The sequence below is a fragment of the Camarhynchus parvulus genome, chromosome 19 (genome assembly GCF_901933205.1).
Source record: "Camarhynchus parvulus chromosome 19, STF_HiC, whole genome shotgun sequence".
In the NCBI taxonomy this organism is placed as follows: Eukaryota; Metazoa; Chordata; class Aves; order Passeriformes; family Thraupidae; genus Camarhynchus; species Camarhynchus parvulus.
The window spans coordinates 6682077-6705063 of NC_044589.1; the positions used below are offsets into that span (position 1 = coordinate 6682077).

At 59.1% G+C, this 22987-nt stretch overlaps 3 protein-coding genes across 4 annotated transcripts; 2 read left to right on the forward strand and 1 right to left on the reverse strand.

Moving 5' to 3' along the window:
* Positions 1 to 1384: 1384 nt before the first annotated feature.
* Positions 1385 to 5329, forward strand: KIF12 (kinesin family member 12). Its single transcript, XM_030962851.1, is given in 17 exon segments — positions 1385 to 1474; positions 1477 to 1625; positions 1753 to 1831; positions 1913 to 2034; positions 2186 to 2261; positions 2374 to 2508; positions 2594 to 2729; positions 2953 to 3044; positions 3271 to 3406; positions 3484 to 3602; positions 3701 to 3805; positions 3893 to 4152; positions 4328 to 4511; positions 4632 to 4706; positions 4782 to 4891; positions 4996 to 5132; positions 5265 to 5329. Coding segments are annotated over 17 exon segments (2070 nt in total).
* Positions 5330 to 5479: 150 nt separating this feature from the next.
* VTN (vitronectin) lies at positions 5480 to 10894 on the reverse strand. 2 transcript variants are annotated; one of them, XM_030962627.1, is made up of 10 exons: positions 10782 to 10894; positions 10612 to 10702; positions 8851 to 8981; positions 8265 to 8384; positions 7514 to 7798; positions 7269 to 7408; positions 6862 to 7018; positions 6632 to 6781; positions 5855 to 6127; positions 5480 to 5673 (listed from the first exon to the last, which is right to left on the reverse strand). In XM_030962627.1, exons 3-10 carry the CDS (start codon positions 8909 to 8911, stop codon positions 5555 to 5557), a joined length of 1305 nt encoding a protein of 434 aa, XP_030818487.1. In that variant the 5' UTR covers positions 8912 to 8981; positions 10612 to 10702; positions 10782 to 10894; the 3' UTR covers positions 5480 to 5554. The 2 variants fall into 2 exon arrangements, with proteins under 2 accessions (XP_030818487.1, XP_030818488.1); XM_030962628.1 differs by having other exon boundaries at positions 10793 to 10854.
* Positions 10895 to 12218: 1324 nt separating this feature from the next.
* On the forward strand, positions 12219 to 22246 carry SARM1 (sterile alpha and TIR motif containing 1). The gene is made up of 9 exons (XM_030962927.1): positions 12219 to 12834; positions 15171 to 15789; positions 16359 to 16571; positions 16696 to 16787; positions 17421 to 17656; positions 18380 to 18473; positions 19241 to 19430; positions 19523 to 19644; positions 20117 to 22246. The coding sequence occupies exons 1-9, from the start codon at positions 12413 to 12415 to the stop codon at positions 20244 to 20246; spliced, it is 2118 nt and encodes a 705-aa protein (XP_030818787.1). The 5' UTR covers positions 12219 to 12412; the 3' UTR covers positions 20247 to 22246.
* Positions 22247 to 22987: the final 741 nt, after the last annotated feature.

A 22987-nucleotide genomic window follows, 5' to 3' on the forward strand; every position in this document is an offset into this window, starting at 1 on the left:
GGGTCCTGGCCATGGCTATGGCTCGCCCAGGTTGGTGATGGCCGCGCTGTAGATGAGGTCGGAGATGGAGCCCAGCGAGGTGGGGAGGCCCCGAGCGGGGCTGTGGGATGGCGGCGGCGGCAGGGCAGGGGCCGGGCACGGGATGCTGCTGTCGGGAGGTGCCGCGGGGGGACCCCGCTCCCCAGGCGGCGGCAGCGGCGGTAGCGGTGGCGGCTCCGGCTTGGCGCTACGGATCCTGCGGGCGCGGCGGTTCTGGAACCACACCTGGGACGGGCGAGGGGAACTGTGAGACACCGACAGCGCCCCGACAGGGTGGCCCTGCGGAGGAGAGGGTGCCCCGGGAAGGAATGAGGGAGGGATGGAGGGGAGGGTCCCGCCTGCGCTCACCTGGATCTTGGCCTCGGGCAGCTGGGTGAGCTCGGCCAGGCGCTCCCGGGTGGCGATGTCCGGGTAGGGCACGGCGGCGAAGGCCCGCTCCAGCTCGGACAGCTGCCCCCGGCTGAACGTGGTCCGCCGCCGCTTCCGCGGCCCCCCCGGACAGGGACAGGGGCAGGGGCACGGCCCCGGGGCGCCGCCCCCGCCCGCCGCCCGCCCGCCGCCCGGCCCGCCCGCCCCGTCGGGGAAGCGGAGCAGCGGCTGGGCAGCGCGGGAGGCGCCCGGGGCCGCGCTCATCCTGCCCGGCTCCCCCGGGCCCGCCGCCGCCCCGGCTTTTATCCCCCCCGGGTCCCCCCCGGCGGGCTGGGACCGCCCCGAGCGGGCGGTGCTGTGCCCCCCCAGCCCTTCCCAAGGGCTCTCGGGGCCGATCCCTGCTCCGCGCCCCCGATGGCAGAGCCCCGGCAGCCCCGACTGACTCCCCAGCATCCCCGAGGACCGGTACCCACACCAGCTGCTCGTACAGGTCTCCCCGCGCCGCCGTCGGGGCACGGTGGGGCCCGTGAGGGTCCCAGGGCTCGGGGACCCACCTGCCACCCGCCCCTTGCCCGCCCTCCTCCGCTCGCCCCCCGCCGTGCGACCGCCGCTCTCCCGCAGGGCTGGCACGGTCAATGTTTAACCGGAGCGGCGGTACCGGTTGTGCGGGGCAGCCGGGGCCGGCTGGGGGTGGCTCCCACCAGGACCGGCCGGGCGCTGCGGGCACCCCGAGCACCGGGTACTGGGGGCCGCATGGAACCAGAGGGGGAGCGGGGCGGGGACCCCCAGGCCGACCCCGGTCCGGAACGCTCCCGCGGGGCCGGGACAGACCGTAAGTTGGCGGGGAGACGGAGGAGAGAGAAACCACCCCGTCCTGGAGCAGCGGGACTTGGGCAGTGACTGCCCGACTGATACAGACAGGGGGGTGGCATCACAAAAGGGCTGGGGGGGGACAGGACCGTCCTTCTGCGGCGACATGGCGGGGACAGTGAGCTCTGTCCCCGGCCAGGCCTCAGGGCACAGTGGAGGTGGGAGGACGGTGCGAGCACAGCATGACCGGGGGTCCCTCTGTCCCAGCCCCCGGGGTGCCCGCGGGCAGAACCCCCCAGCTGGGGGGCACCCACCACCCTGCTGCCCTCTGTTCCCCGAAGGAGTCCTGGAGAGCAGCGGGGGAGGCCCGTGGAGGGCAGAGAGACGCGTCTGAGAGTGGTGCTAAGGTAAGGGGAGACGAAAGGGCTCAGGGACGCGGCAGGAACCTCCCTGCCTGGGGCGAGGTCACAGCAGGGCTCCCCAGGGTCCCCGTGCAGCGACACCTCTGCGTCCCCGTCCACACCCCACCCTTAGGGTCCGGCCACTGACCTGCACGGAGACGCGGCGAGGTGACCAGCAGGTTGTGCACAGCCTCGGTGACGGCGCCGTGCACGTAAGTGCCACCTCCCCGTGGGGGTGTCGGGCTTGGGGAGGGCTGTGGCACCCCCTGAGCCGCCGCTGTCCCCACGGCCAGGTAAGCGCGGCCAGGCACGATGCCACCTTCGGCTTCAGCGCCGTGTTCGACGCCGGCGCCTCGCAGGAGGCTGTATTCGAGGGCAGCGGGATGAGGCAGCTGGTGGAGCTGGCCATGGACGGGTGAGTCCCGGAGAGCCCCCCGCGGACCCCAAGCCTCCAGCCAGCCTACGCCGGGCCTTTCCGGCGGGTTTGCACTGCCCGGGCTGGGTCGGGAGGTGGCATCGCTGTGCCACCGCCCGCGGCCGTGCCTGACGCTCAGCATCTTCCACAGCTTCTCCTGCACCGTCTTTGCCTTCGGGCAGACCGGCTCGGGGAAGACCTACACCCTGATGGGACCCCTCGGCCAGGTACAACGCTGACCATCTGACCCGATCCAGGTCGTGGGATGAACTCTCCCCACCCGGTCATGGTGCAGGCGGGTGCCCGGTGTGACCGCTCACCATCCTGGCATCTCTGCAGAGCGACACCCAGCCGGCGTCCCCTGCTCTGCTGGGGCTGATGCAGAGATCCTTCACCTGCCTCCTGGAGCAGAGCCGGAGCCGTGCCTCTGACCTGGCTCTCAGCGCTTCCTACCTGGAGATCTACAACGAACAGGTAAGTGCCTGCCCAGCCGCCCCCTCCGGCCCTGCTGGCAGCCCGTGCCCCGCTCCCCCGGTGCCTTCCCCCTGCCACATCCCAGGTCCGGGACCTGCTGAGCCCGGGACCGCCGTGCGCCCTGCCCCTGCGCTGGAGCAAATCCCGCGGCTTCTACGTGGAGAACCAGCTCAGTGTGGAATTCGAGAGTCTGGAGGCCATCGTCAGCCTGCTCCTGCAAGGTGCTGAGCCACAGGCACGGGGCTGGGACATGTTCAGGGCAAGCTAGACCTGGTGTGGGGGGATTCAGCCCCTCGCAGACCGTCCCAGGGCTGGTGGCGCTCTGATGGCAGCCAAGAGGAGCGGCCAAGGCAGCTCTGGTCTGGCAGGGGGGGCTGAGCAGTGGATGCTGTGGGGTTGGGGCAGGGATGTGGGGTGCCGTGCAATCAATTCCTCCCTCGTCAGGATCCCAGAGGCGCCGGACCTCGGCCCATGCCCTCAACAGGCACTCGAGCCGCAGCCACGCCCTTCTGACCATCCACGTCCGCAGCCGAGCTGTGAGCGCGCATCCCGCTCCTGGGCAGGGCTGGGGGGCTCGGGGCTCAGCGCGGGGGTGCAAACAGCCCCACGGTGGGGGGGTCACGCTCTCCTCAAGGATACCTGGGTGGGGCGGGAGTGAGCAGCCGGGAGTCCTATCCAAGATCCAGGAGTCGGGACAGTGCTGTGGGCCTTGGGGAAGGGGTGATGGGGGTCAAATCATCACCCCTCAACGTGCTTGTCCAGGCCAGCACCTGCCCCAGCAAGCAGGGCACGCTGTGCTTCGTGGACCTGGCTGGCAGCGAGCGGGTGAAGGAGACTGGCTCCAGCGGGGAGCTCTCCGTGGAGGCCAACAGCATCAACCGCAGCCTCCTGGCGCTGGGTAAGGGCTGGGGAACCCGCCCTGGGAGCGCCCCCACCAGAGCCCTGTCACATCCTGTGTGTCTCATCCTCCGGCAGGACACTGCATCTCCCTGCTGGCCAAACCCCGAGGGAAGCGAACGCACATCCCCTACCGGGACAGCAAGCTCACCCGGCTGCTGGCTCGCTCCCTGGGCGGCTCGGGCATCACCCTGATGGTAAAACCAAGCAGGAGGCTGGGCAGGGCTCTCACCCCGTGGAAAAGGATGGTGACCCTCTGGATGACAGCCCACCTACATGTCTTCCTGGTTGGCAGGTCGCCTGCATCTCCCCGTCCTCACGCTGCCTCTCAGAGACCCTGAGCACTCTGCACTATGCCAGCCGTGCCCGCAGGGTCACCACCAGACCCCTGGCCAACAGGGTATTGCAGACAGGGACCCCCTCTGAGCTCCTCTCCCCGCTGCTGGGGCCCCCCTGACCCACCCCTTTATCCACCCACCCTTCCCAGGTGTCCCGGGAGAAGCTGCTGCAAACCTTGGAGCGAGAAATCCATGCCCTGCAGCTGGAAAACCTCTCCCTGCGCCAGCAGCTGTGCCTGCCCAGAGTGCCAGTGAGGGGCACGGAGGTGGCAGGGAACCCTCCAAAGGCATGGGCAGGCTCTGGAGACAGGCACGGCCCTGCAGGGCAGCTCCCGCCAGAGGGAACCCCAGCCTGGCCCAGCCTCTACGGCCTCCTGCGGGACTTCGTGGTGGAGAACGAGCAGATGAGGTATGGGAAGCTTGTGTGGGACCCCTGGATAGGGGATCAAGGGGCTGCCAGGGCAGCCAGAGCCCTGGCTGGGCAGCACCCTGCACCAACCAGACTCCCTCAGTGACTCCGTGGGGCTGGGCAGGGCTCTCTGGAGGCTGCCAATGCCCTGCTGGGCTTCCTTACTGCTCCCCAGGCATCCCCATCTGTCCCCACACCTCAGAGGTGACATCCCAGCTGGCCCATCCCACAGAGGCACCCGCAGCTCCTGTGACAGCCAGCCCCTGCTCCGGAGTGCCCGCAGCCTGCACATCCCCCAGAGGCTCCCGGTGAGGCAGCGGCGTCCTGACACCACCCCCAGCTCTGTGCCCCGGCTGCCGGTGAGAGGGAGGGCTCTGCAGCCTGCAATCACAGCAGGAGAGCATGCACACACCACCCAGCCATGCACACACCACCCAGCCATGCACGCACCACCCACCCACTGCTGTCCTCTCTTGCAGAAGCTCCCTCCTGCCTCCAGCCACCCCAGCTGCCCACAGTGCTGCCCTGTGCCAGCTGATGCCACCATGTTCGAGGTACAGCCCCAGGGGTCTCTTTGGAGGGGTGGCACAGGGGTGGCACAGCCACCTTGACCGCTCTGCTCACCCCAGGTGCTGCCAGTGCCTGCTGTGCCACAGCCAGTGCCCCCTGAGGGAAGTGCTGGACAGGAGGACACGGCTCTGCCTGGCTCCCATCACTCCCAGCCGCACCAGAGGCAGTGGTGAGAGACAATCCTTGGGCATCAGCTGCAGCTCAGGAGTTCCCTGGAGTTTTGGGGGGTGGTGGGATGGTAGGTGAGGTTTTGTTCATGTGTCCTCATGGCAGGAGTCGTGGCAGGAGTAGGAGTTTGTCTCAGCAGCATCCTCTGCAGCGAGAACTGCCAGGCCCTGAGCGTGTCCCCAGCGCCGAGGGAAGGGTCATCCCTTCAGCACCACCATGGCCGGGGCTGCCAGAGCCCAGAGGTGAGCAGGGCAGTGCTGGGAGAGCAGGCAGGGCCTCGGATGGGCACCCAGCCCTGCTCAGCCTCTCACATGTGGGGCTGTGCACTGATCCTGGGGAGATGGAGACCTGACCCTGCTGCTCCCCGCTGGCAGCTGCTGGCTCTGTCCCTCTCCTCCAGTGGGAAGAGGCACTGGACTGGCTGGCAGAGCAGATCTGAGCTGCCACAGGCACACCATGGTTGGGGCCAGCATCGGGGATCTGGCACAGACTGGGGGGGACAACCACAGCCCTCGGGGACACGGGACCTTGGACTGCAAGGACTGCACAAACCATGGCACAGACGGTTGGATGGATGGACAGACAGAGCTCTCGAGCCTGCATGGCCCTCACAGTTTATTTCTGTCTAGCTGGGGCTGTGCTGCTGGTGGCTCCAGGGATCCCATCAGGTGCTCTCCTCCCCGGGCTGGGGGCAGTCCAGCCAGTACTGGGCGATGGAGCGGGGGTAGCGTGGCCGCACCAGGTCCACGCGCTTGGTGCGCAGGTTGACACGGTAGTACTTGTCTGGGGAAGGGGACATGGCAGTCAGGACTGTCCCCAGCTCTGGGGAGCTGCCAGCCCTCACTGCCAGCACCTTCCTACTGCATCCTGAAGCCCTGAGACATTGCAGAGAGAGAAGAGCCCTCCCCATGCCCCGGCAGCCCTGATCCTGCATCATTCCCGGATCCTGCCAGACCAGACTCACCTCCCACAAAGAAGTAAACACTCTGGAGCATCTCACACGTGGAGCCCGACAGCCCATCGCTTTCAACACCTGATGAGTCGGGGTCATTTTGCAGCCAGCTCCAGAATCCCAAGTTCAGTGACCGGTGGTGGTTGTACCTCTTGCGCTGGCGCCGAGACTTCCTCCTGCGGGGCTGCTGGGAGGCCACGTAGATCCTGCCGGCCATGGCAGCGTCCAGGCGGCTGGGCACGCCCCGCCAGTCCCGGCTGATGTACCACGGCCCGTTTGCCCCGGCTGCAAAAGGAGCAGAGGCTGAGGGAGAGGGGCAGCAGCGTGCCCGAGACCCACAGGAAAGCTCCAAGGGATCCCAGCCTGGATGGGATGTGTGACAGTGACACAGGCTGAGCCAGGAGTGGCCCCCCACCCCCTTGGCTTGGATCTGCTGAGTCCCCCTCTCCTCCTCTCTATCTTTCATTCTCCCTGCCCAGGGCTGGGGTTTTGATGTGGCATCTCCAGCTCCAGTGACAATAAACAGTCCCCAGCAATGACACCGTGGTGTGAGGCAGCTGGTGATGGGTTTGGTAATGGGGGGCATGAGGGCTGTGAGGGTGGGATTTGGGATGCTGTGGGAGGTGCAGCTGTGGCCTGGGGGGTTCCAATGCATGGCCTGGGCAGAGGCGATCGCTCATCCTGCCCACCTTTGCTTCCAGGTATTGCTCCCTCCTCCCTGAGTGTCTGCATCCCTTGTGCCCTGTCAGTGCCCGCTGTTGGGACCTGCCAACCCTTCCCAGCCCTTACGCATCCTGCTGCCAAAGAGGAGCTGGAAAACATCCTCCCAGCTGTCCCTGTTCATGAAGGCATAGTGCTTGAACACCGTGGAGGGGGAGGACTTCTCGCAGTCGGCCTGCGTGGGCTGCTGGGCGAAGTCGTAGGACCAGTAGTACTTGTCTAGGAGAGGATGAGCAGGGTGTTAGGGGGGGACAAGCACTGCAGGGGTGCCCAGTGGTGCCAGGCTCTGCCCCCCTTACCCTTGAAGAAATAGACTCTCTCGTTGCCATGGTAGCTGTGGGCGGGCAGGGCGAACGCTGCGTCCACGTTGTCGGGGATGCCCTCAAAGCCCTCGGAGATGTCCCGGGGGTACCCAGGGTCCAGGGCTCCATCATCAAAGCGCCAGTACTGGGTGCCCTGGGGCGTGGGGGACAGAGAGGGGTCACAGGTGCAACATCCCCCAGCCATGGGTCTGCCAGGAGGAGTGAGGGGATGATGGAGAGCCCCATAACGGGGCTGTGGTTGCTTGGGGTCCCAGAACAACCACAGGGATTTGGGGTTTCTGGCAACCACTCTGTGTGTGTATAGGAGGTGCCAGAAGGGGATACAGGGTGGGTTGGAGGATTGTGTTGGCCACCCTGGGAGTACCTCTAGCCCTGCAGCCCACCTTGAAGAGGTAAGTCTTGCCCTGGCAGTTGATGCGTGTGAAGGCTGCATCGATGGGGCCCTCGATGCCCCACACATCACTGATGAGCTTGGGGTAGCCAGGCCTCACACTGGTCTTGTCCAGCTCATAGAAGTACTTCCCTGTGGAGAGAGGAGAGGTAGGGGCAGCAGGAGGGTCTACAGACACCAGCACAGGGTGACAGCATGGCAGCATGTCCCACGTGCCTGGGAAAGTCCCCAAAGTACCTCGGAAAGCGTAAAGGGAACCGTTCTTCAGGTCGGTGAAGGCATCAAAAGGTTTCCCGCTGCACAGCTCCTCAGGCTCCTCAGAAACACCTGGGGTGGTGTTGGGCACCTCTGGCAGTGTCTCCTCAGGGTTTGGCTTGCTCTCTGGCGTGGTCTCCACCGGCACTGGGGCTGTGGGCAGCTCTGTGGGCTCTGCCACGGGCACCTCCTCGGTGACAAAGTCGACAGTGAGGTTGTAGTCCAGGTAATCGTCCTCCGGCAAGGCAAAGACGTCTCCCCGGGTCACTGCAGGAGGGAGCAGTTGGTTCCCCCTGGGTTTGGGTGCAGGAGATGCTCCCTCCCAGGCAATAGGGATTTATAGAATCATGGAGGCATTAAGGTTGGAAAAGCCCTCTAACATCATCAAGTCCAATTTAACCCAGCACTGCCAACTATGTCCCCAAGCACCAAAAGTACACATTTTTTGGAACACTTCCAGGGATGGTGATTCCACCTGGGCAGCCTATTCCAATGCCTAAACACCCTTTCAGAGAAGACAGTTCTCCTACTAAACAATCTATCCAATTAGCACAGATCCCATGCTCCATATGGCAACGAGCCAGCTCCCAAACCCCCCTGTGCTGCAGCAAATCCTGATGCTGACTTCACCCCTCAGCCACAGGTGGGTGCAGAGCTGACCCAGCACAGACCCCACGTGTGGAGCACCCATTCCCCTGTGCCCTGGCCAGGAGGGTGGCCATGAGGACAGTACCTTTGGCTTTGCAGACGGTGGAGTAGTCACTGCAGCAGCTCTGGTAGTACACACAGAGGGTGTCACACTGGCACTTGTGCCCTGCATCGAAGCCTTCCTCACAGCGGCCCTCACAGGAGTCTGCAAAAACCACCCCACAAATCAGGAGGGGTGATGTGGGGCAGGGCAGTGGGGCCCATGCCTCCCCTCCCCTCCCAGCCCAGCCCCATGGGGGGAAAACAAACTTGGGGATGTCCTGGTTGGGGATACCCCACTCCTTCATGGTCAACTCCATCACCAGGGGTGACAGCAGCTCCTTGCCCTGCTCCCACTCAGGTCTTGCTGGGATGGGAGCCACGGGCTGGGCTGTGCCATGCTCCCAGTTCCGTGCTGGCAGCCCAGCTGTGTATGGGCAGGGATTTGCCAAGGCACCATTGACACTCATGTGCTGCCCACTGCCTTTCTCCCCATCCTGCAGGGTGCAGCCAGCATGGCCATGGCCACCATCCGCTCCCTCCCCACCCTGCCCAGCCCCTCCACCAGCCCAGGAACCTCTCTTTCTCCATCCCCAAAGCACCTGGCAAGGGTTTGGCTGGCTAAAGCTCACCTTCTGCAGCACGGGTGGTGGCCAGCAGGGCCAGCACGAGGGCAGGGAAAAGCAGCCTCATCCTGGGTATCCCTCCTGCGACTGTGCGGGCTGCAGCACGGCAGAGCCCCAGCGTCCAGTGTTTGCTCAGCCTGCCCCGGAGGGGAAAGCAAACAGCCCAAGGTCGGGACAGGGGAAAGGGGCAGAGATGATCTCCCACCCAGCTTCCCCCACAGCCCACACTGAACTGGGGGTGTCTGCTGAGGGGGACAGGGGGTGTAAACAGCTCCTCCCCAGCCCCGGTGCAGGGTGGGCACTGCTCAGAGAGTGGGCAGGGACAGCAGATAGTCAGGAACCAGTTTTGAGGCCCTGCCACACTCATTTCATAACACACCTCATGGTGTAAAAGCAGCCAGCTGTTTCCCAGCCTGGTCTTGGCAAAGCCAAAAACCCAAATGAGATGGGATGGGGGAGCAATGCTCAGAAGAGAAAGGGGAAAGCCCCGGGCTTATGCTTGCCCAAAATATCACCAATTGAAGGGCTTATTCTTGGGATTTCAGCTTTCTCAATGTCAAGGCTGGAAACAGACCTGGGGAGCCCCAAGGCAGGGTGGCTCCTCTGACGGGGCAGATGCCACCTCCATGCCTGGGGACCAGAGGCCAGAGGTGAATGGCCAGGGCCAGGAGCCCTCAGCGCTTTCACTGCAGAAGGCAAACAAAGGCCTGTGTATTTTGCTCCCGTCATTCCCTTTCCCACCAATCTTTCAGTTACTAATTAATGTCGACTCAGCTCTTTTGGCAGCTCCTGATAACTCTGGGATGTTTATTTAATCGGGGCAAGGAGCAAATGCACACGAGGCTGCAGCAATCCTGTCTCTTCTGCCTCTGCTGGGACAGGAGCTCCAAGGGATCTCTCCCAGCCCTCGGGCAGGAGTGGTGCAGCTTTTGGGGGCAGAGAAACCCGAGCAGGGTGCCAATTCTCCAGGGGTCTTTGCCAGCTCAGACACAGGAAGTTCCCGGCGTCATCTGCTCCTGGCATCTTGCTGGAAAAAGCTTTATTTGGTTTTGAGAGACATTTCCACCTGGAAGCCCTGGGGAGCTGAGGGCAGCTACCAGACATCGGCTTTTGGGGCAGAACTCCTTCTGCAGACCTCACCCCACTCCTTGTCCCCTGGCCTCAGCTATGGCAGGGCTGGCATTGTCCCCAAGGGCTGCACTAGGGCTTCATCCCATCCCTGTTGAACCAGCCCTGGGGGACAGCAGCCCTGCGAGGGTCAGGCTTGCAGGAGGCTCTGGGGGAGAAGGGCTGGGCGTTGTCTGAGCCGCTTTGGCTGATCAGCTAAGACAAAGCTCCCTCTTGCTGCTCCAGGCTCCCAACCACCAGCCACAGCCCCGCGAAGGCTCAGCGAGCCCTTCCCTGCCAGGAGCAGGTCCCAGGAGAGGGGTTGGGTGGATGAAGGGGCCCCGGGGAGCTCCTGCAGCCAAGGGCTGAGCAGAGCCAGTGAGCAGAACTCGGGAAATGGGGCTGAAACCCCAGGGCAAGGCTGGGAACCGCTGCAGTTCCAGAGCCCAGGGTGCTGGGTCTGAAATCTCTCCCAGAAAAAAGCAAAGCAAAGCAAAACTAAAAGCAAAACAAAGCTCAGCTCTCTGGGTTAGTCAGGACAAGCCGAAGGGAATGGTTTGAATTCTGCTGCCCCTGGGCAGCAAACCCTCTGCTGCTCTACACTGCAACAGCCCTTATGGTCACCCCTGATTAATAATAATTTATCGGGAAATTCCTTACTGGTTCTGTGCCGAGTTTGTTCTGCAGTTTAGTGCTGCTCGGTGTTCACCGTCCTTCCTTGTGGAATGATGTCCCTTTCCTCTGTCCGTCCCTTCGAAGTGGATTCAGAGAGGATTAAGAGCGACTCTGTCACATCCAAACATCAACTCGAATTTAAGTCTCAGGCTGACCTGGCAACAACCTGGTTTGGGAGTCAAGGATTTAAGCTGCTCCTCCCAGCACGTCCGAGAAATGCCCAAAGCATTTAAGCATTTCTGCCCTGAGCACGTCTGGCCTGGAAAAAAGAAAACAAAAGAGGCCCAGGCTGCCTCTGCTCTTTCTTTTATCATGCAAATCCCGAGCCCACCCAGAAGAGCTGCTCTGAATTTCCACCGAGCAAGGGATATTTGCTTCCTGCTGGTACCAAACGGGTTCAGAACACCGTGCCAGGGTGGTCACAGCCTCACCGTGACCACCACGGTGCCTGGTGGCCTTTACCTGCACCCTGTGTCCCCTTGCTGGTCATAGAGGGTCCTGAAGAGGTGTCCTGCAAAACCAGCGTGGGGGTCCCTGCCTGGCATGGGGGTGACACCGCAGCAGCAGCTCGGGCACAAAGGGGGATGTGAGCCATGGGGACAGCAGGAGCAGCCCCAGCTCGGGCTGGGCAGGGAGGGCTGTGGAATAGAACGGTTTGGGTTGAAAATGGAAAATTGTCTCGTTCCAAATCCTGTCACGTTCCACTATCCCAGGTTGCTCCAAGCCCCATTAACCTGGCCTTGGACACTTTCAGGGTTGGGACATCCACAGCTTCCCTGAGCAAGCACTTCACAAGTGAAAATTTTCTCCTAGTATCTAACCTAAATCTCTCATCTTTTATTTTAAAACCACTCCCCCCTGTCCTCTATTCATGTAAAAGTCACTTCCCCTTTTATTAATGAGCCCTATTTAAGCATGGAAAGGCCACAATCACAGAAACATAAAATTCAGGATGGAAAAGCCTTCTAAGCCCGACTCCAGCCGTTATCCCGGCACTGCCAAGCCCACCACCGAGCTATGTCCCCAAATTTTGAGACAGGCATTTCCACCTGGAAGCCCTGGAGAGCTGAGGGCAGCTACCAGACATTGGCTTTTGGGGCAGAACTTCTCCTGCAGCCCTCACCCCACTCCTTGTCCCCTGACCTCAGCTATGGCAGGGCTGGCATTGTCCCCAAGTGCCACATCCCCGATTCTGTTAAATCCTTCCGGGGCTGGTGGCCGGTCCTGGAATCTAATCTAAATCTCTCATATTTTATTTTAAAACCGGTCCCCATTGTCCTATCGATATCTATTAATGTAAAAAGTCACTTCCCCTTTCATTTATGAGCCCTATTTAAACACGGAAAGGCCACAATCACAGAAACATAAAATGTAGGATGGAAAAGCCCTCTAATTTAGGATGGAAAAGCGACTCCAGCCGTTATCCCGGCACTGCCAAGGCACCACCGAGCCACGTCCCCAAGTGCCACATCCCCGATTCTGTTAAATCGTTCCGGGGCTGCTGGCCGGAGGGCTCCGGGGGGCTCAGCAGCGGGAGGAGGGGGCTGCAGCCGCCAGCACCGAGCCCCTCCTCGGAGAGAGGCGGCGCCTGCGCCCGGTGACATCAGCCCCGGGGACCGGGATGCTGAGCCCGGCTCGGGGAAGGCGGATCCCGCCCCGCTTCCAGCTCCGCATCCCGGCCGGGCAGCGGGGGCGGCGGGGCAGCGCATCCCCCGCTCCGGTGTCCCGGCAGCAGCGGGGGCTCCCCGCGGGCGCGGGGCCGGGCATGCCGCGGTAGCCGCCGCCGATGCTCGCCCTGCTGCTGTCGCTGCACACGCTGGGCCGGTCGCTGGCCATGGCGAGCGCGGAGCTGCTGGCGGTGCCCGGCTGTGCGAGCCGGGCGGGCGGCGGCGGGGTGTCCCCCGGGGTGGGCACCGAGGCGCGGGAGGCGCTGGAGCGGGTCCTGCCCGTGCTCCGCAGGGCCATCGGCCACGCCGCGCGGGCCGACACGGCCCAGGCGCTGCGGGCGGCTCTGTCCGAGGTGTTCCGGCTGGTGGAGGAGGCCTGGGGCATGCCCGCCGTGGGGAGGGACGTGGCCAAGGTGCTGTGCGATGTGATCCGCCTCGAGGGGGGCCTGGACCTGCTGCTCAACCTGCTCTACACCGCCGAGCTGGAGACCAAGTGCCAGGCAGGGCAACTCCTGGAGCAGATCCTGGTGGCGGAAAACAGGTGAGTCTGCAAAGAGCCCCTCAGCCTCACCCTGCTGGGCACAGCCCCCACAACGGGGTGGGTTCAAAGGGATCTTAAAAACATCATCTCAACCCCCTGACATTCCACAGACCAGGTTGCTTCAAATCAATCCAACCTGGCCTTGACCTACCTTCACCCATCCCCACAGCCCCAGATTTCCCTGCTGTGGGTGCTCTCAGTCGCACAAACCCCCTCGGATCCCCACAGCTGGAGGGAGGAGGAGCAGCCCCAGCCCAGGGGTGCTGGTGAGGACTGGGGTGTCCTCCTGAGCCCCCTCAGCCTCAGGTTGAGCTGAGTCAGTTTGGCTGGCTCAGAGCATCTGGCCCAAAGGACAAGGTGTGACTTTCCTTTAGCCATAACTGCAGCGCAAGGAGGACAAAGCCACTCCCCAGAGCCTCCCTGCTGCTGACCAGGGCTGGGATGAAGCCATAAGGAGGGGTCAGCAGCCCCCAGCCGCACGTTCAGGTGTGTGTGCTGCTGCCCAGGACAGGTGAGAGGTGCTGGGATGTCTCTGTCAGAGCATGGGCACTGTGTGTGTGTGTGTGTGTGTGTATACAAAGGTGCATGTGCACACCTGACACATCCCAATCACAGCACCCACACACAGCTCACCCTTCCAACACCCCAAATGCACTCTGACAGTTCTGCTCTCCCTGGAAAGGAAGTGGAGGGAGCCTGGCCAAAGGTTGCTCTGGTTTCCTGGGGGATGTCTCTTGCTGACAGCCTGGGCCTCACTTCATGCACTGGCAGGCAAAAATAAGCAGCAGCTAAATCAGGAAAGCCCATTAGGGTGGAATTTAATCCCAGGAAGCATCACTGGCATGGTCTGCATTCAGCACTCAGCTCCTTAGCAAGAGAAAGCATTTGCTGGAGTTGTTGTTTCTGCTCCAGGAGCAGTTCATGCTCTTGGAGCAGCCATGGCATTCCAGCCCCTCGCTTCCCACAGCTCCTGAGCCATGGCAGGGAGGTGTGGGGCTCCCCTTTGGGTCCAGCCTCTCACTTGCAGAACTCTCCCAGTCAGTGCCCAGCAGCAGAGGTGTTGAGCCGGGAGCTGGACAGGTCCTGGCTGCATCTGCAGCTGCAGGGAGTCGGGGACCTGTGTTTGTCATCCAGCTCCATGGCTGAGTCCGGGCTCGCAGCCAGGCCCAGCCTGAGGGTTTATTTATTTTTTTTTTTCCCAGGGCTCTCCACAACATTTCCTGTCAAACCCACCCCAAGGTCAGTGAGAGCCCTGTGGGTCACAGGCTTCCCAGAAATGCTCGTCCTGCCTGCCAGCACAGAGGCTGGCGTGCCATCACCCCACTGTGAGTGTGCCACCGCCCTCCTGAGCAGGGCGTGGGGCACCAGGGCCAGTGCTGCCTCCCTAACAGACCAGCTCCAGCACAGTGGCACCAAATGGCCGCTGCTGAGGGCAGGAATGGAGCTGCCACTCGCCCCAGGAGCCTCATGGGAGCACAGCCAAGAGCTCATCTCAGAGGGTGGGCAGGCCCTGGCACAAGGTGCCCAGAGAAGCAGTGGCTGCTCCATTCCTGGAAGTGTCCAGGCCAGGCTGGACAGGGCTCGGAGCAACCTGGGCTGGTGGAAGGTGTCCCTGCCCATGGCAGGGGCTTGGACCTGGATGAGTTTTCCAGTTTTAGGTCCCTTCCAACCCAAATCATTCCATGACCCTGATTTTCCCCTTCCTCACTGCATTTTCAAGGCACAGCCCCATTCAGGTGTCATTTTAAGCACAGGCCTCCCAAGACCAGCCATGGCCAAGCAGCAGCTGGTGGCCCCTGGCCACCTATCCCAGGCTCTTGCTGTTCTCTTCCAGAAGAGTGCAGGGTGAGGAAATAAAGAGCTTCCCTCCAGCTGCCATCCCAGGACAGACAGACCCCCGTGCCCCACTTGTGGACAGGGCTGCTTGGCTGCTCATGCAGGTGTGACAGCCCTGTCCTGACAGCACTGACAGTGGTGCTTAGGGGACAAACAGGTTTCACTCCCAAACACAAAACACACCACAACAATTCTGGCCCAGCAGATCCATTTCCAGCCTGACATTAGCCCACCCTGCCTGTTAATTGCTATGAAGATCCTACCTCGAGCATGAGAGCATCCAGCGAGGGTAGGTGGGCTGTGCACCCCAGCACAAATTCTTCCATCAGACCCACACAGCTTCCTCCAACACCAGCCTGCTGCACCTTGCTGCACTGCATATCTGGCAATGGGATAAATGCTTGTCCTGGGATAAATGTCACCAAGGCATGGGCCACACCAATCCCTGCTGTCCCTCCCTGCACATCCACCTGCATCTCCTCCCCATCTCCTCCCCACAGGGACCGCATCGCTCGGATCGGTCTGGGCGTGATCCTGAACTTAGCCAAGGAGAGGGACATCCCCCAGCTGGCCCAGAGCGTCTCTGGGATCCTGGAGCACATGTTCAAACACACAGAGGAGACCTGCTTCCAGCTCATCTCCGATGGAGGCCTGGACACCATCCTGTACTGGTGCCGCTGGACGGACCCCGCCGTGCTGCGCCACTGCGCCATGGCCTTGGCCAACTGTGCCATGTACGGGGGCCAGGCCAACCAGCGCCTGATGATCGAGAAAAAAGCAGCAGAGTGGCTCTTCCCACTGGCCTTTTCCAAAGATGATGAGCTGATCCGGCTGCACGCCTGCCTGGCCATCACGGTGCTGGCCACCAACAAGGAGATCGAGAAGGAGGTGGAGCGCTCGGGGACGCTGGCTCTGGTGGAGCCCTTCATCGCCTCGCTGGACCCCGAGCAGTTTGCCTGCCAGATGCTGGGCAGCAGTGACAACATCCAGGGGAGGACAGCGCAGGACCTGCAGCGCCTGGTGCCCCTGCTGGACAGCTCCAGGCTGGAGGCTCAGTGCATCGCCGCCTTCTACCTGTGCACCGAGGCTGCCATCAAAGCCAGGCAGAAGAAAACACAGGTAAAGGGTAGGTTGGCCTGGAGGAAGGTGATGACAAAGGGAAAGGGTGGCACAGCTGCATCTTGGTGTCTTTTGGTCCTCAATCAGCCCAGTACATCTTGTTGGGAAGTGTGGCAGTCGTATTTTCTGGGAAAAATCCCTTTGCCCAGGATTCTTCTCCTGGGAAGCTGAGAAGCCTCAGAGAAAAAGGAAAACAGTATTTATCTCATTTGCTTCTCCTGTGTTTTGCTGCTTTGGAATGTGGTTGGAGATTATTTATCCAACAGGAGATTGTTTCACTGGTTTCATGTGAATTGTTTTCACTCATTGGTCAATCCGGGCCAGGCTGGGTCGGGGCTCTGGAAAGAGTGACGAGTCTTCATTAGTATCTTTTAGTATCCTTTCTGTATTCTTTAGTATAGTTTAGTATAGTTTTAGTTTAGTATTCTTTAATATAACATAGTATCATAAAATAATAAATTAGCCTTCTAAGAACATGGAGTCAGATTTTTCATTCCTTCCTTCGTCTGGAACAATAGGGAAGAGGATGAGGGGAGGCAAAGTGACATCTCCTCCCTTTGTGTCCCCAGATTTTCAGTGAGATCGGGGCTACGCAGAGCCTGAAGAGGATTGTGTGCTACTCCACCAGCAGCACCACCTCCTCCCTGGCCAAAAAGGTGCTGCGCCTGATAGGGGAGGAGGTTCCTCGGCGCATCCTGCCCACGGTTCCCAACTGGAAATCCTGCGAGGTGCAGACGTGGCTGCAGCAGATTGGATTCAACAAATACTGCCAGAGATTCCTGGTAGGGCTCTGTGCTGGCGGAGGGACACATGGGGAGGGACACTTCTGCCCCATCTCGCAGCAGAGGTGCAAGCATCTCACCCAGCTTTTCCTGGGACCTTTCCAGCCTGGGTTTCTCTTGGCAGGATCACCAGGTGGATGGGGACATCCTCCTGAGGCTGACAGAGCAGGAGCTGCAGAAGGATTTGGGGATGGACTCCAGCATCACTCGGAAAAGGTAGGGCCACCACCAGGGCACCCTGGACTGCCTCAGGCCATCACCACAGTGGCAGGGCCAGGGACAAGGTCTCTGCCTTTCCCTTCTTGCAAAAACAGGAATGGAGATCCTCCAAATGCAAAACCTGGACTGCCAGGGCTTTTCCACTGCACTTTTTGCAGTCCCAGAGAGATTTCTGTAATGGGACCACTGCATCTAATTAATGGCCAATCACAGCACAGCTGGCTCGGAGAGAGAGTCCGAGACAGCTGCCTTTGTTATCATTCTTTCTATTCTATCCTTAGCTTAGCTAGCCTTCTGATGAAACTTTTTCTTCTATTCTTTTAGTATAGTTTTAATGTAATGTATATCATAAAATAATAAATCAAGCCTTCTGAAACATGGAGTCAACATTCTGGTCTCTTCCCTCATCCAAAAACCCCTGTGAACACTGTCACAGACTGTGATTGGCCATTAATTAGAAACAACCACATGAGACCAATCACAGATCCACCTGTTGAATTCCACAGCAACAGATATTCATTGTTTACATTTTGTTCCTGAAGCCTCTCGGCTTCTCAGGAGAAAAAATCCTAAGGAAAGGATTTTTCAGAAAATATCATGCCTACACTGCTCCACTTGTCCCCCCACCAGGTTTTTCCGGGAGCTGACGGAGCTCAAGACCTTCGCCAACTACTCCACCTGTGACCGCAGCAACCTGGCCGACTGGCTGGGGGGCATCGAGCCCAAATTCCGGCAGTACACCTACAACCTGCTCACCTGTGGCATCGACCGCAACTTCCTGCACCGCGTGACTGAGCAGCAGCTGCAGGAGGACTGCCACATCCACACCGGCTTCCACCGCGTCCGCATCCTCACCGCGGCCAGGGGTGCGCCCGCCGGGCAGGGAACGGGCTGGAGGGGTGCTCGGGATGAGCTGCTGTTGGAGTTGCGTTGTGATTTTAGGATTTACTTCAGAAATTTGGTTCTTCTTGTGATGATTCTCTGCTAGGTGTGTCAGTCACTTCTTTCTCGCTCTCTCTTGTTCCTCGGTGAGTATTGTCTGTCAGTCTTGGCGTTCTAGAAGGGTGTCGAGTGATTGGCAGATTCAAAGGATGCCTCTTACTCCTGTGGGGACATTGGGCCATCCAGGTGTCCTTTGTCTTTTGAGACCTCCTCCCATGTACCTGGGTGGTGGCTCCCTACCCCTTCCTTCCCCCTTTCCCCAGGGTTAAAAGGAACAGCAACCACTTGGGGAGTTCTGTTGGAGCTGTTGCTGCATTCAGAGCCCTGTGGGCCAGAATAAAGCTCTGGATCCAACCCCTCCATCAGAACCAACTCCTTTCCTTCACCATCGCCTTAAAGCTTCTCCACAGAGGGAAACCCTGGGGGTAGAGGGCATCCTTTGAATCTGCCAATCACTTGAAGCCCTTCTGGAATTCCAGGATTGACAGACAGTACTTGGAAGGGTTCAGGGAGGAGAAAGGAGAGGTGATTGACACACCTGGGAGGGAATCTTCAGGGGAGGGACCGGGTTTCTGAGGTAAACCCTGAAATCACAACACAACAAGCTGCTGGTTTGTAACTCCTGGTGGTTGTTTTGTGCTGTCTAGAGACGCTGCACTCGCCCATCACGCTGCAAACCACGACCAACGGGACCGACGTGTTCATCAGCTACCGCAGGAGCACCGGCTCGCAGCTGGCCAGGTGAGCCCTGCAGGGAAGGTGGGTGGTCAGCCGTGGGAAAAGTGGGGAATGGGGAGGAGGGAGAGGCTGCCAAAAGCTGCAGAGGAAATGGGGACAGCACATGTGAAAAGCTGCACAGTGGACAGGCCAATTCCCAGTCCTGTCACTGCCACTTTGTGGCCACAGCTCTCTTCCCAGAGAGCAGCAGGAACAACCTCCCCAGGATCTCTCCTGGGGAAAGTCTGCAAGAAAGCTCAGACAAAGAAGAAATTTCTTATCTCTACTTGCTGCTCCTGTTGTTTAGTACACGTGGAATGTGTTATGGAGATTGTTTACCAGCAGGGATTTGTTAATTAGACTCTGGTGATGGTTGTTTTGATTGATTGACCAATAAGGCCAAAGTTGTGTCATGACTGTCTGTAAGGAGTCACGGGTTTTTCTTTAGTATTTTATAGTATTATTATGTATTATAGTATGTAGTATAATATAGTATAACTTAATAAAGCAATTCTTCAGCCTTCTGAAATCACTGGAGTCAACACACGTTATTCCCTGGCCTTGCTACAATACCATTTTGGCACTGATTGACCTTTTCCTCATGCTCCTAGAGCTCTAGGGGATCACAGCATGGAGTCAATGTCAGCTCCTCGTGTTTTCTGCATGTGCCCAGACAGCTGGGCTGGAGCTGGCATCTCATTCCCTGCTCCTCTGTCTCACCGTGTCTCAGCCAACGTGCTGAGACAGCAAATGAAACCTCTCCTCATGGCGCTGTCCCCTCTTGCCACCAGCCTGCTGAAGGTCCACCTGCAGCTCCACGGCTTCAGCGTGTTCATCGATGTGGAGAAGCTGGAGGCAGGGAAGTTTGAAGACAAGCTGATCCAGAGTGTCCTGAGTGCCCGGAATTTTGTGCTGGTGCTCTCAGCAAACGCACTGGATAAATGCATGGAGGACCCCGAGTGCAAGGACTGGGTACACAAGGTAAGAGATGCCACCAGGTGGGACCTCTGGTGGGAGGGAGTTGGTGAGGGGCTGATACAGGCCCTGAGCACCTGCATGTCCTGTTCCTGCAGGAGATTGTGACAGCCCTGAACTCGGGGAAGAACATTGTACCTGTTACAGACCATTTTGAGTGGCCAGACCCAGAAACGCTCCCCAAGGACATGAGGGCTGTCCTGAAATTCAATGGTATCATGTAAGTAAAAGCCACCCGTGCCATGGGGCTCCTTGACACCTGGGGAGAACAGCTTGCATAAGGAGCAGCAAAGAGGCCAAGGACATGGGGACAAACAGATGAGGGTGGCAGAACAGATCAAAGGGACACTGAGTCACTCCAGGTGCTCCAGAGCTTGCAGGGAGCAAAGGTTCCCACCACATCCCTGCTGCTGTGCTGGGGCTCCTCTGGGTGGCACAGGGGACACTGCTGGGAGGACACACATCCTCAGTGATGCTGGCAGGTTTTACAGCTCACCTGGCTTTCTTTCCCCCCCTGCTTCCCCTTCGTGCACCCTGTCAGGCCATCCTGCAGCACCCATGGGGAAAAGGGAGCTCCTGGAGAGCTGGGGTGGAGGAAAGGCGTCTCTGGCCGGCCCAAATGAACTGAGCTGTCTTGTGGCACCCCACACGCAGCAGGAAAAGTAAACATCACATTTTCCCCCTCGATTCAGGTGGTCCCACGAGTACCAGGAGGCCACGATTGAGAAAATCATCCGCTTCCTCCAGGGCCGCTCCTCGCGGGACTCCTCGGCTGGCTCGGAGAACGGGCTGGACTGCCTGCACTCCCTGGGGCAGAGCTAGAACCAGCACAGCAGCCTCACAGACTCACAGGTGACCCCTTTTTTTTTGTGTGGGGGTCCAAATTTATCCCTCCTGACTTTTTTCCTATCTTTGAGAGAAAACCTGTGACTCTTACTCCCTCCCAATACAAGCCCCTGGCCCCAGCACTCCCTCCCCCAGCGCCTGGGGAGCCAAGCAAAGCTGGACTCTGGCATGGATTATGTGTCTTCCACGTCCGCCTGTGGGGTGTGAGGGTGACTGGCACCATCCAGACCCCCACAGGCAGCTGCAGCTTCCCCCAGAAACACATCCAAAGAGAGAGAACCTTTGGAGGACTGAAAACTGGAGAAGTGTTGAGAATCCGCCGTAAGAGGACACAAGGGAGACAAGAGCAATTGAGAGGAAGGTGTGGCTCTGCCGTGTGCCCCAGGAGTATCCTTGTGGTCAGAAACTGAGAGCAGCAAAGGGCAAATAAAAATTAAGCCCTAACAAAATCTCGGTGTTTGGGAAAGATAACCCACAGGGGCCTTCTGAACTGCTTTATCTTTCCCAGCAATGTCCCTTTATCACAAGAGCTCCTTCCCTCCTCAAAGGACTTCCACCTCCCAGTGCTGCAAAACCACTTTGTGCTCTTACCTCTGGCAGTGGGAATTTGGGGTTAGACCACGTGAAGCTTCTGCAGGATCCCTGCAAAAAGTGCTTTTCAAACACCCTCCTTCCCTCCATCTGAAGTCTCAGCTTCACCACTTTATCAGGTCTGTATTTCCAGGGCACTGGAGGCTGGATTGTGATCCTGGAAAACTTGAAATCCACGCAGGGAAGATGCCAATTGCTGTGCTTGTGGAGTTATTCTACACTGTGGCTGTATTTTGTCCTGCTCCCGTGGTCTGTGCCTTCAGCAGGAGCTGGTGAATCTCTCTGCTGACCACCACACCCCCACAGCCCTGCCTGAGCTGCCCGGGGTTGTCCCTGCTCACTGCTGGATGCAATCCTAAGTAACACTTGCTTCTTCCTATCAACCTCTTCTCAACACCCACCTGGGCTTTTTGCAGCTCCTCACCTTAAAATATCCAGAAAAAGTGGAGTTTTTGCACAGGGCTGGCAAAGGATGCTCCAGGACCATCAGAGCCTGCTGCCAACACTGCAGGTGGGGAACCATGGGCATCCTGACACAAATCCCTGCATTCCACACTCCAGGCTGCTGAATCACCTTGAAAAACAAACAGGCTCCTCTTCCTATCCTTGCTCAAGAAGAACTCCACCTTTTCAGGAGGTAACAAGGAGTCTCAGCCAGCTTGTCCTCCTCCTGGCTCTCCCTGGAGCCCTGCTTTAACTGTCAGGAACACAAACACTTTCTTCTTTTGGCTTGGATCCACAAACATATCAGGGGCAGAAAAAAAAAAAGAAGTTAATTCTGGTGCTTTATGGATAGTTCTTATCAGGTCCCAGTTAATGGCATCTTTGCTCTCCAGTGAAAGGTTAATAGCCATATTTGCCCAGCATTCATCAGAATTAGAATCCATCTAATCTCCAGAATAAATAACAAGAAGGCAGCAGATGAGCCCAAAGGTGAATCTGCCCAAGGATAAAAGCCTCCTGTGAGCTGCTTCAGGGAAAAGCCTCCAGTAACTGAATGTCAGGGCCACTGAAGCAGTCCCACACAAACAATCCTAAGGATTTTCCTCCCTGCAATAATCTGGTAAATGACTGTGTCTTGTTTCCCAGGAGCTCTGCAGCAATCAGCCTCCTCACCCAGCACTCAGTGTGGAGCTTTACTCATTCTCCACAGCTCAGGTGTCTCACCTGACATGAGATCCCATCTCCTACTCCAGCTGCCTGGACTGTGACTCCTCCTGTTTCCCCATCATTATCTTCACCTTAATGAACTTGCCCTGCTTCTGGCAAAGCATCCCAAACCCAGCCCCTTCCAGCTGGAGCAGACCCAAGGAAATGAATTCCTCTCTCCTCACCCTCTCTCATTCCTTTGCTCTGCCACGTCAAAAGTGTTTGGAGTTATTCAATCAGGCATTATTAATAAATCTGGTTTTTACTCTAAATCCCTTCCTCTTTGTCTGTATCACGTGCTTCTCTCCCTGCAGGCTTTTCACACTTGCTTTTCCTTGCCAGCACGAAGCAGAACTGACATTCCCAAGCAGGATTCCTGCAGGAACCCCTCACTTCCCACTCACCTTTGCATGGGCTGATGCACTGCACCCCCAGGGACTCTGCCTGCTCTCACCAGCCATGGCTCCACTGTTGCAACTCTTGGAGGGTGGCCTAGAAAAACTTCGGTTTAATTTTTTTAATTAGGCATAATAGCTGCCATTGAATGTGTCCCCATGCAGAGCCAGGTCTCACCTCCCTGCACAACACTGAGCAGCTGCTTGAATTGGCACCCAGGGGGTGGAGAGGGCTCCACTTCACAATCAGTTCAGCCACAAACATCCACTGCAACGTTCACAGCATGCCCTGTTCCTCAGGGAGGCCAATTCCAGGCTGAGCCCAGCAGTCAGACCTGTAACTCCAACCTTCCCTGGCAAAACTGCTTGGGGCAAGTGGCATAACACCAAGTTCTTCAAGCCTCCCTGCTTCCCTGCTCCCCAGTTCTGCTTCTACCACAAACTCCCAATGGACAGGGACAAAGCTGGGTTAAAGTGTTTCACATTTTCTGCACACTGAAGGACAGCTTTCAGACAAAGCTCTCCTGCAAGCTTTACTCTGGTGGTCAGGAAAAGCAAGTTTTGGCTGCTTGCAAGTGCCAA